Source organism: Haliotis asinina, chromosome 1 (genome assembly GCF_037392515.1).
Source record: "Haliotis asinina isolate JCU_RB_2024 chromosome 1, JCU_Hal_asi_v2, whole genome shotgun sequence".
In the NCBI taxonomy this organism is placed as follows: Eukaryota; Metazoa; Mollusca; class Gastropoda; order Lepetellida; family Haliotidae; genus Haliotis; species Haliotis asinina.
In genome coordinates, this window is record NC_090280.1 from 19,518,411 (window position 1) to 19,530,829 (window position 12,419).

At 40.6% G+C, this 12,419-nt stretch overlaps 1 protein-coding gene across 1 annotated transcript in view; it reads right to left on the bottom strand.

Moving 5' to 3' along the window:
- The window catches only part of LOC137288147 (protein sel-1 homolog 3-like), a 32,237-nt gene that overhangs the window by 13,542 nt on the left and 6,276 nt on the right, over positions 1-12,419 (bottom strand). The window contains exons 2-10 of the mRNA XM_067820564.1: positions 7,287-7,836; positions 6,304-6,430; positions 5,382-5,521; positions 4,313-4,431; positions 3,558-3,616; positions 2,893-3,028; positions 1,920-2,058; positions 1,134-1,333; positions 589-723 (exon numbers count right to left, since the gene is read on the bottom strand). Coding sequence (XP_067676665.1) covers positions 589-723; positions 1,134-1,333; positions 1,920-2,058; positions 2,893-3,028; positions 3,558-3,616; positions 4,313-4,431; positions 5,382-5,521; positions 6,304-6,430; positions 7,287-7,836 — 1,605 coding nt within the window. The remainder of the gene's footprint in view (positions 1-588; positions 724-1,133; positions 1,334-1,919; positions 2,059-2,892; positions 3,029-3,557; positions 3,617-4,312; positions 4,432-5,381; positions 5,522-6,303; positions 6,431-7,286; positions 7,837-12,419) is intronic.

Sequence of the window (12,419 nt, forward strand, 5' to 3'; positions counted from 1 at the left end):
GTGGTCAGGCTCGCTGACATGTCATCGATTCCCAATTGCGCAGATCGATGCTCATGCTGCTGATCACTGGGTTGTCTGGTCCAGTGCGAAGTAAAACTAAACTCATTCATTTTAGATCGTTCGTAATATAAATCAGATATCTCCACTCCCGACACAAATCAAACGCATGAAGTCACATTGTCTATTTAGGTGAGTGAATCAGTTTGGTTTGACGCCGTTCGTAGCAATATACTAGCAATATCACGGGGGACACCAGAATGGACGTCTGTGGCAATATTGTACCAATACGAGGAATTGAACCCGCGTCTTGAATGCTTTCACCACTAGGCCACGCACCGTCCCGACTGGTTGTAAATATACGAGATTTTCTACACTGGATTTCTTAACAGTAATAATCAATAATGTTATGAATCACTGGATTTCTTACATTCCATATTTAAAATTATGGTCTATAGTTACCATTGGTGTGATTTGTATAACACCGCAGATTGCAATATTGCCATAATGGACAGAAATGTTTAGAAGTACTGAGTAACACCCAAGATCTTTTAGCACATATGTGGGATCATAAAACATGTATTACTTCACCTGAATTTCGTCGGCTTTGGTCATTAGGCCGTTGTTGAGGATGACGGACAGCATGTACATGGCGTCGTAGTTGCCGAGGCACGCCGCTTGCCTCAGAAGCGGGAGGGCGGCCGGTATGCGTTTAATGTCCCCCTCCTGGAAATATAACGCGCTTGTTAAACGTACGCGCCACATATCACACATTTCTACACACCATACATCACAACTTCTGCAAATATAACGATCTACCTCAGTATTTTCACGCATCAGACTAAATGTAAACTGTTGTAGAGGTGTGGGTATGGAGGACACCTATGACTACAATTTCTAAAGTCAGCTCAGTACAAGGTCATTTATCGCCGAAATGAGGTCAGCAAGGCGTTTAATTTGGTCCACAAAATGGCGGGTTTGGGCCTATACCCCTTTAAAACGCTTGCTTATCATCAAATGTAAAACTTGCGCATCACTCCCTCGTCAATATCTCGCAGCTCAATCATACTAATTATCACACATTATTTGTGTACCGGCTTTGTAACCTCTTGAATACATACAATATGCATACTTACAATAATGATAACGGCTTTGTTGAAAATATTGTCAGCGACGTTTTGGAAACCCTGTTCTCCGAGTTGTCTCCCCTGACTGACAGACCGTCGAATGAAGGTGTTGAGCATATGGGACTTCTTTGGTTTCGATGCTGACAACATTGGACAATGTTTGTTTTCCTGTTTGGCGAACATCTGTTGAATCCTATCTATACACTTATCTGAAAAAGATGTGAGTGAGAACTGAGATGTGTATCTCAGCAATATTGAGGATGATGGTGGGGCAGCTTGGTGGATAAAGCGATGGCTTGTAACGATGAAAATCTGGGTTCGATTTCCCACATTGACATTGCAAGAATATTACTAAAAGCGGCGTTAACCCACACAATCTCATTGTAAACATTATGGTCAAACAAATAAGTACTGGGCAATTACTTTAATAGTTCATGTTGTAATATGTGCCCTGAACGCACCATGTGTCTGATACATTTTTCATGTGAGGGTAGTTTGAGGTTTATCATATGCGAGAAAAGGGAATTGGACTGACAAAGGCTTTGGAAAGGACAATAAGTAATTAGCGTTTATAATGAAACACATTTTCATGGGATGATCTGACTCAAAATAAAGCAATTTCTTTGTCATTAATTTCAAACAGGATATTATCCGAACCAAACAGTCATACACATAGAATACAGTCAGAGCTACGGTAACTGATATAGACTGAACTAAACACAACCCGCTGAAAATATTAATCAAAAACCTCAAACAGATGAATATTATTCTCCAGTAAAACAGAATACGTCTTACTTTGTTGAATCCTTTCTGCGAGGAGGTGTTGATGGAACCTCTCTTGTTGGCTGATCCAGGTCATGAAGGCTTGACATTTGACCTCTCTCCGCGTGAGCCCCAGTTCGAACATTGGGTGATATGGACCAGGCATGGGGATCTGGATATAGAGTGAGTCTACATTATTTTAAACATGATTAAAATGCTGTTTCATATCATTATGACTTCCAGTCCGCATCTGTTACAACCCCATGTGTGTCATGTTGCATAAGCTGACCTATAGTAAAATACCTTTATGTCAAACAAGCTTACAATGAACCCACAGATATACGAACTGTTTCTGGATTCGTTGGATATTTCAGTCAAAATGAGTACAACGGACCAAATTTATATCGACCTTAAATTAGTGGTCTTTTGGGTTTGTACTAACAGTAAGTTGGATCGGTGGGTAGTCTATTGGCTAAAGGGTCCATTCACGACAATCCGGGTTCAATTCCCCAGGTGGTCGTGAAGTTGCCATATTGAAAAAAGGCTGCGTTAAACCATACATAGCATTACAACAAGCGAGGTGAACTGCTGTGCGAGTTTACTGATATTACGTTCGATCAGTAAATATAAATTGTAAGAAATACTGTCAATCAACTTTTGAAGTAAACGCTGGGCAAGTGTTTTTATATAAGGTTTCTGGAACAACTGCGTAGTCTTACATTTGGTCCTGTGTGTTGTACACCAGAAAATAACTACTGTTTGACATCACAACTGGGCTTGGCAAACGAGGGTCTGATATCACGAACTCCGCCCCATGCCGTTGCGGAATCCCATCAAATGAAGCTATGCACACATGATTGAGAGCAGTGCCCGTGTGATATGGACATGGACGAATGAAGCAGACATTTCGCTGAAGAATCAGTGCTGTTCAGAAAGATATTACTATTGACAACACGAGTGCAGTCTCCTGTAAAAGACTTGTCAGTTATGACTACTTAGCTGATACCTTACTGGGCTCAAGTACCCGTCGCCTGTAGAACGTCGCTTTCCCAATGTAGCCGACAAAGCTGGGAACAAGGGCGTCGATACCGCCGATGACGAAGTCTCCCTCCGTGTCATCCATCAGCATCTCACTGTTGTACCTGTGAGGTTTGTGGAAAACGTGGGTTAATTTCAATAAGAAAACATCATTGTGTTGCTGCTAGTGCATTTCTGAGGAAGGTTTGTTTTACTTGTTCGTTGTTTTGCACATGCAAATATTTTGATGAGTAAACATGAAATGAACTTCAATTAATGTGAAAATAGTATTCAAGGGAAACTAACCTAGACAATCCCAGGTATCGTAAGGATGTAGGGGTATTATTGATTTCCCTTCTCTGAAGATTACTTGATTTGATCAAATTCAATAATGTGTCTGTCATTTACAGGTTTAAGAAACCAGTGGCTAGCTTGTCACTTGCAATGGTTATATAACAAAATTTCTGGACAAAAGTGTGATGGAGGCTGAGGTTGGTATCCCACACATATCTTCACACTTTGTACCGATGTGAGAATCGAACCCGCATTTTCGGCGCAACAGACGACCTCTTCATCCGCTAGGCTACATAACCACCCTCTTAATGCTGGAAATACCGTCCGAAACAAAGGAAGCTTGAACACCTTCTAACTTACGTGAATTCTGACACCAGCGTTTGGTTGAAGTTAGCGCCATAGTTAACGGCTAGATTCCACTGCAAAGGGAGGGGTGAGTAAGTGAGCGGTTGCACATGCCGCAATATCAGTGATATAGAAATTCTCTTTTACACCAAATTAACTATGACCCATACAAAAGACTTTCAATAAAGAAGATTGAAAACTAATTGTTGAAGCATTCCCTGTCAGTAAATGAACATATCTCTAAAGATGCTTGAAAATATCAAGGATAAGAAAGCCTATATATGAAATATTGCTTCAAGCAATGAGATCCCAAACAATACCATCGAGCTTTTGGTAAGGTTTGTCTTATTCGTCCAGGATGAGCTAAATTATTCTCATAATGTCAAGGGTATATTAAATCTACGCATCAGACTATGAATATTTAAAATCCCAGTTATATATAATAGTGATAATGTTTCAGAATAGTATTTTTCTAACTAGAATAACCTCTTGATTACCCCCAGACGTATTTTGTGTTACAGTTGTAGTGAGTGAGTGTGGTTTTGAGCCGCTTTTAACACTAGTTGAGCAGTGTGACGGCGGGGGTGGTCTTCAGACGTACTGCCCGTGTGGGGAATGGAACCCAAATCCTCACCGCGTGACAAGCGGATACTTAAACCACTAGGCTACCCTACAGTTCCTGTTACAGTTACGGGGACTTGTACATTGATAATCCCTGTACATCAAGTTACAGACCCAGCATATGTAAATAATGAATGTAATTCACGCACCGAGTTATGACTAACAGCGAAGGTCACTCTGATCCACTGATGTTTGGGGAAGGTCCAGTTGACTTTGATGGAATGGTGCTCTTTTCTTCTCCTCAGAATAACCTCCACTCGCGGATGACCTTGACAACACATTATACAAATTACTGACAGATTGTTTAACACTGCACTCAGCTACATTCCATCTGATGGCGGTGGTCTGTATATACTTGAATCTGAACCTGACAATCCAGTGATCAACAGCATGAACATTCAGACCACCTGATCCTGTTACTTGCCTCTTCCGACAGGCCTGGATCACAAAAGACCAATTATAACCCAAAACTTCACTAGTCGATAGCAAAAGAAGTTCATTTCGAATTACTATACATTACTATTAATCAATTTTTTACCATAAGCAAAAATTTAAATTCACCTTGAAGTGTGATCACCTTTTCAAAAAGTCCTTCAATATTTACAGTGGTTAAATTTAATCACTAACCGCCAGGAAAAGTCTTTCGTATTCATATTGTACCTTCTTTCTGGAGAGAAATATTTAACGTTAATGCCTAACTGCCTAACTGTTGGACATGTTAACGATGATCGGTTCTTTACCGCTAACTACGTGTAGGTAAACATACCACCACATTATCATTCAGATAATTATAATAACATGATATTAAACCAAATTCGCATAGCACTCTTTATGTGGCATAGAGTCAGTGATTTTAGTTTTACGCTGCTTCTAGCACGATTCCAGCAATATCACAGTGGGGAACACCACAATGGGCTTCACACGTTGTAATCACGTGGGGAATCATACACGGGTCTTAAGCGTGACGAGCGATCGCTTTAATCACAATTTTGAACACCGAAGACCCCTGTTAATTACTCAAGTCTGTATAATGTGTAAAACCCATTTCTGATGTCTCACCGCAATGATGTTACTGGAATATTGCTGACCGCGGCGTAAAGCTAAGCTCACTCACTATATGATTTTGAAACTAAAATACTCTGTGGCGTTTAAATATCCAACAAATGAATAGCACGAACATATCTGACTGTGTACGTGTTAGTCAAAGGTCCAGCTTACCATTGTAGTCTACCAGGAGTATGGGAGTCATATACCAGTTGTTCCAGGACACGTGGATGAAAATGCCGCACGCCAGGTTCGGATGACCTTCCCTCTCGGGGCAGTAGTCCAGGATGTACATCCACATCGACACGGTGAATCTGGTCATGTCGGTGTAACGCAATGGTGGTTTAGTCTGACACCGCTAGCTCGGTTATATGATAGTCTGTCATGTGGAGGCGAGGCGAGGAGAGATGGGGTGACTCGTGTCCAAGTGAGGTAAGGTATAAAGGGGTTTACCATTTTGTTCAGTATTATTAGAGTGAGTGAGTGAGTGAGTGGTTTCGGTTCCAAATTAAGAGCCTTACTGGCCGGTGTTCTACACCGATGGCATGCGTCAACCAAATTTTACCACCCGATCCCGTCAGTTACCTCTCACGACAACATGGGTTACCGAAGGCCAATAGTAATCAAGGGCAAATATCCGACTCGAATCACAACTAATTCTCACAGTTTTAAGCTATGCAAATTTCTTCACAACAGGGACGAGTGACTTCGTAAACTTGAGTCAAACAGCAAGTTTAAGACATCTTAACACCCTACTTCAGTACTTGGCTAAAGTTAATCATCATGGCGAACCTTGGATTCTGACAGCGGGTCCTGCTATGACTAAGGGACTGGACTGTTATCATTAGGCCACCATGGCCACTTTCACTATCTTTTGTAAATGCTGAGCTGTTTCACGAGTTGTGAATGTGAATGGTGCTGCTTAAAATATTGCGCCGTGGAAAATAAAGGAGACAGATTTTAGTGACTACTTATACCAAAACCAAAACTATAATCTGACGTAAATTTTAACTGTCCTTACAAACTATTCAGATAATATCCTATTTTTCATTATTTCAAATCATTGTTCTGCTCCTCTTTTGGTCAAGACACTTACGCTGGATTCCCGATTGTTTGTCTCCTAATCTTCTCCAGGCCTGGGTCTTGGTACTTAGGGAAGTGTCTGTGTATGCCGTAATGGAGACCATTAAATACAGCTGGGTAGCTCACCAACTGAATTATCTCTGAAATAAACAACAAGCGAGTTGGCAATACATTTCAGTCAAGTTCCGGTTTCAGCAATATTCCAGCTATATGGTGGCGGTCTGTAAGTAATCGAGTCTGGACCAGACAATCTAGAGATCATCACCATGTGCATCGATCTTGGAAATGGAAAACGATGACATGTGTCAACCAAGTCAACTCAATCTACTGAAGTCTTAAATTCTAACACCAACAACATATTTACCTTAAGATCAACTTTAAAGTATGTCGTCAAATTCCGCCAACGTTTTACACTCACTCACTCTGTCACTCATTCACACGATACCACTCACCCTGACATTCACTCACCATGTCACTCACCCTGTCCCTCATGCACACCGTCACTCACTCACTTACCATACCATTCACCCTGTCGCTCACCTACCCTGTCACTCACTCACCCTGTCATTCACACCATCACTCACTCACTTACCCTGTCATTACCCTGTCACTCACTCACTTACCCTGTCTCTCACACACATACCCTGTCACTCACATACTTACCCTGTCACTTCCTTCATTTACCCTGTCACGCACTTACCCTGTCACTCACAAACATACCCTGTCACTCACTCACTTACCCTGTTACTCAAACCGCCACTCACTCACTTACCCTGTCACTTACCCTGTCACTCACACACCCTGTCACTCACTCACTTACCCTGTTACTCAAACCGCCACTCACTCACTTACCCTGTCACTTACCCTGTCATGCACTCACCCTGTCACCCACACACGTACCCTGTCACTCACACACTTACCCTGTCACTCACTCACCCTGTAATTTGCTCACGTACCCTATCACTCACACCGTCACTCACTCACACCGCCACTCACCCTGTTCATAAGGACAATCAAAGTTATTCAAGTTGGGTATCCATTGTAAGATCTTCCAGTACCAGGGTACACATGCTTTGTAGGGCATCTTCCTTGGCCGGGAATAGGGAGGAGTAACAAACACACTATAGAGCACCTTGGCTTCTGCCTGTAGGTAGTAAAATGACTTGGACTTCACAACACTTTTCACAACATCTCGAAGTATGAAAGCTCTCAATTGGGGTTTCAATCCGAAGTAAAACTGCCTGTTAAAATATCCAGGCCGAAATCCCAAGTCGTCATCTATCCTCAGTTTTACTTTCCTTTTTCTGTTAAAATGACTGGAATCACACTTCCAGTACTTCCTGTATATGAGTGTTGGCTGATATTTCTCCTTCATAACAATCAATTCCACTGCAACGATGCTGTCTGTATTGCACGTGTACTCCACTGTTAGGAGTTTGCTGTTGTCTATACTATCTGGAGGATGCACTATCTGGATAAACTCCTCTGCATCACCGGATTTTTTGCCGAGAACCAACGAAAGAGACTGAGGTTCCCCATTGTGTGGCTGAAAACGGAAGGTGCTACATTAAGCATACAAGGACATGAACTAATAATAGTGTTACGGTTAATAATTTGCCGTGACAAAATGTGTAAGAAATCACCTCAAAACCAGCAAAATATAACACTGACAAGTCTAAAATATTCAATAACATGCACTGACTAAAGAGCAAGAATCAATGATTCACAATAGAGGTAATGGGTCAGAAATATAATATCAACTCACCAAAGTCTTGGTTTTCAGTGAGAAACAATTATGCTAAATGTTAAGCAGCAAGCGTTTTTGAATGTAGGTCAACATTGTCGAAAAGGCAGATGTAGAGGGGCCAAATGATGACACAACTCCTGCATTACTCTGATTGTAACTTCGTGTGTGTGTCGCATTCCGTCAATACAACAACCAGCCTGATATATATATTTCAGTCACAGATTTTTTAGCATTCAGCGACAGTTACGAAATATGGAAACACATTACAATACAAATAAAATTTGCTCGTATATATACGCACTATTTTTCGTGAAGGGACTGTACGATGCCAATACATAGAATAATTAAACGTGTCATCATATAGCGAAACCTGTAATGTCAGGATCCCGTGCATTCCGGGTAACATAATTGTCAGACAAACTTTAAAAGCCAGACCAGTAAAGATCCGGCTTTGATCTTCAGTAGCCCAAGCTTACTGCGAGAAGCGACTTATGAGATCGGGCTGTGACGCTCGTTGATTTGACTGACACATGTCGTCTATCCAACACAGGTCATCGTACGAAACTGGATGCTAAGTTTTCTTGTCTTCGACCCACCGCAGTGCGTCAGACGCAAAAACCACCGATCCGGGACAGAATTGATCTTCAGTAACCCACGCATGTCCTAAGAGGCGACTAACGTGATCGGGTGGTCAGACTCGTTGATTTCGCAGAAACATATAATCGTATCCCAATTGCGCAGATCGATGCTCATGGTGTCGTTCACTGGATTGTCTGATAAGGCTGGCTTGTTTACAGACCGCCACAAGTTAGCTTGAATATTGCTGCGTCCGTGTAAAACTAAGCTCACTCACTAAGATCAACACAATAAGCTCGGTTAGATGTGCAGTCTGATTTTCTGATCATGAGCTCGTCAGTCTGTGCCTAGCGTCTCTCTGATCGTAATAGGTTTATGTATCCGATCCAGTGAACATTAAAGGGTAATGATACAGCATGACACTGCTGCGCATAAACGTATTAGACCAGTTAATACTGCATAGCTGGTTGGACAGTAGAAACTTGACATAAATTTGATGCCATATTTAGGATTATACTTTTTAAATATAGTACAAATTCTAGTACTTTTTCTTGAGTTGAGTCCCATCCGGGATTCGAACCCGCGTCCTAAGAATGAGACTAATAATCGTCAGCAGTTTAACCCGCTTGTTACGGCGTTGATTGTAATAAAAACATAAGTTGTGATACTTGCAGCGAATTCTTATAACCCATGACATAAACTGCAATACAAGGGTTAACTGTAACAAATATTTACATACATTGTAAACCGCAGATTGTAATAAAAATTGACGTAATTTGTAATAATTTTGCAATAGAATGTAATAAATATTTACGTAAATTGTAATAGTTTCAATCATGTATAAAGACCCGTGTATTCGTTTTCTTCGCATGTTGTACATCACATAAGTTTTTTCCAGGGCGATAACTCAAGAAAGAAATGATGGATTTTGTTTAAATCTGGTGCCAAAGTGTCCTGGGGAAACTGACAAACACCAGTTAAACCTAGTGACCTTGAGATAATTTGTGAGGTCACAGCAAAAATCTGAGGGTTTTTCCAATACAAAGGTTGGTAGCGCTATAAAGAATTAATAGATTTTGATTCAATGTTATATCCAGGTGCGTTGGCGGGATTCCCACCACAACAGTTGATTAGGGACTTGTGTTCTTTTTGAGTTTACACCTGAAATGGTATTGCTTTGCACGTCAGACGTTTTAGTGCGAATGCATGAGAAAGAATTAATATATTATGCCTAAACGTATTGTGGGAAAATATGTTGCGAGTAACACTTGTGGAATTCAGTGGTCTTCGGATAATTTTCAAGGCTACAGCGACAGTTTTTGCGATGTCCCCCAACAAATGGATGTAATTTGTTCGCTTTTTGTATCAAAGCATCCGATGACAGTTTCGGTATAGATAATTTGCAAGGTCATGCAGTGGATTATTGCGACATTCCGACAGCAGTGCCCAGTGCCGGTGGTTACCTATCGGGCCGACAGTTTGAAATATGTGCAGGCTCGTGTGACCTCCAGTACATTATCTGTCTGAAAAAACAAAACAAAACAAAACCCCCAAAACAACTGGAATCTCTTTCCATAATTATTTTCTTTCTTTTTCTTTATAAACGTTCGGGAATCATATTTTGTCCATCATGCTATGAAAACCTTAACGGTTACCTTTATAAGTTACAGATACTTACAGGAAACTTTTAACCTTTTACAAAAATTTTAACCTTTAAACTCCTGATCATCTGAAAGACTTACATCCTTTATCCACTGAAACTACTTTTTAATACAATTTGTGCAACAAGTCTCATTTGGCTATTCCAAAGTTCCGAACCAAATTTCTTCAAAAGTCATTTATGCATTGTGCTTGTTTATGGAATAATCTCTCCACCACAATATAATATTTCCATTCATTTCCATTATTTAAATTGAAATTATCTGATACAGTTCCTAAATATTTCCTATTTAGTGAAAAAAGACGAATATTCAACGCGCTAATTTAAGGCATCCACGTAGTTCCTTGAATGCTGATTTTTTTCATGTCAAGTTATCTGAAAATAAAATCTTTCCATTGTCGTGCTCTTGTTGAAGATGCCAATCATTTCTTCCTTAAATGTTCAAAGTATGTCAGATCTGCCAGTTTGATTTGATACACGGCTTTGAAATCCTAAAAGTTAGCATGGATATAAACATAATTCTGTGCGCCCGCCTTGGTATGCCACTAGCTAGAAATGAAAATATTTTAGTCAAGTCCATAAATTGTATGTAGTAAGCGTTTCAGTTTATGTGTAATAAGTTTTTCCCTGTGTTCATTGTCCATCACATGTAATTTTCCATGTAATTGTCGGAGGCGGGTTTCAACATGTTGACTAACTTGAACCCAGTAACTTTCAGTGCTGAATAAGATACATGTATATGTTCAAACAAACAAACCTAACTACAGCGGAGGCTGTCTAAACCCGTTCTCATTGAGGCTGAAGAAAGAGTCCGGTACAAGCCATGAATGGGACTGAGAACTTGCCGGATTGGACAAATGCCGGTTATGACAGCTTTCACTGCCCATGTACAGGAGTGGTAGGATGGAGTGGGTGGGGTGTGCTAACGGTTATACCTAACATACTTAAAAACATAGAGGGTGTGGTGGTGGTGGTGGTTCTAACGGGTATATATATATCTTAATATGGTTGAATGAACTTTTGTCACATATCCAACAAATAGTGAGGTTGTGCTTATTTATCATAAATTCTAACATCTATGGACATTACTAGGGCGTTGGTAACCTTTATTAGACATTACTTGGCGACATTACTCATGGTTGGAATATAGAAGGATACATATATACCCATACCAGAAGGATATGCCCATATTATGCCGTTAACGTTATGAGGAAATTACGCCATAGTCTACTTTTCAGCTAAGGTCGGCTCCCGACCGTCATTGTAGTTAGAGGGAGACTTCTTGAGAGGCAAGGTGACGTCATAACATTTGTTCATGATGTCATTTCAACATGACAAAGAGATATTTTACTTGGTGTATATCGTATGGAAACAAGTGGACCATGGTAGTGTATAAGCATTGCTATTATCATTCTTTGAGGTTAATGTCACCCGTTGATTTCTTTCGTGCATTTCGGGGCTGTGTTACGAGAGTGTGCTTTCTGTAATTTGTGTTATTGTTGATTAATTGAGTTACTATTGGGTCACAAAGTTTATGGTTTTGGGTGAAAATTTTTATGGCCACATTTCGGAACGCGGTAATAGCATTTTAGCGGCATACCTTTTAAGGTAGCGGTTTAGAGTTGCCTCCCTGCAGGCACTCTCCCGTTGGGCGTGTGTTTTGACTGTTGGTAAACACGAGGCCGTTCGCCAAGGTTCCATACTTCGGTGCAATGCTCAAGAATCAGTGACTGTGTATAAAGGCTGGTTGATGTGTTGACGGGACACACATACGGACGTACAGATGGAATACTGGAGTTGCGTCATCATTCGGCATATTTGCATCTCTCTGCGTCTTCGTCTACACCTGTTCCTGACCGCTCGCTAACATTTAGTATAACTGTTTCACTGAAAACCAAGACTTTGGTGAGTTGATTTGAGTCAGCTGCATTGTACTAGAAACCTCTATTGTAAATCACTGTATCTTCCTATTTGGTCAATACATAAAGTTGAACATTGTAGCCTAGTCAGTGTTATATTTTGCTGGTTCTGAGGGAATTTCTTATGCCTTTGGTCGCGGCAAATTATTAACCGTAACAGCTGTTAAAACTAATGTTTCCATAGTATACCCATAACAATTAATGGTCAACAAACATTGTATACCTTA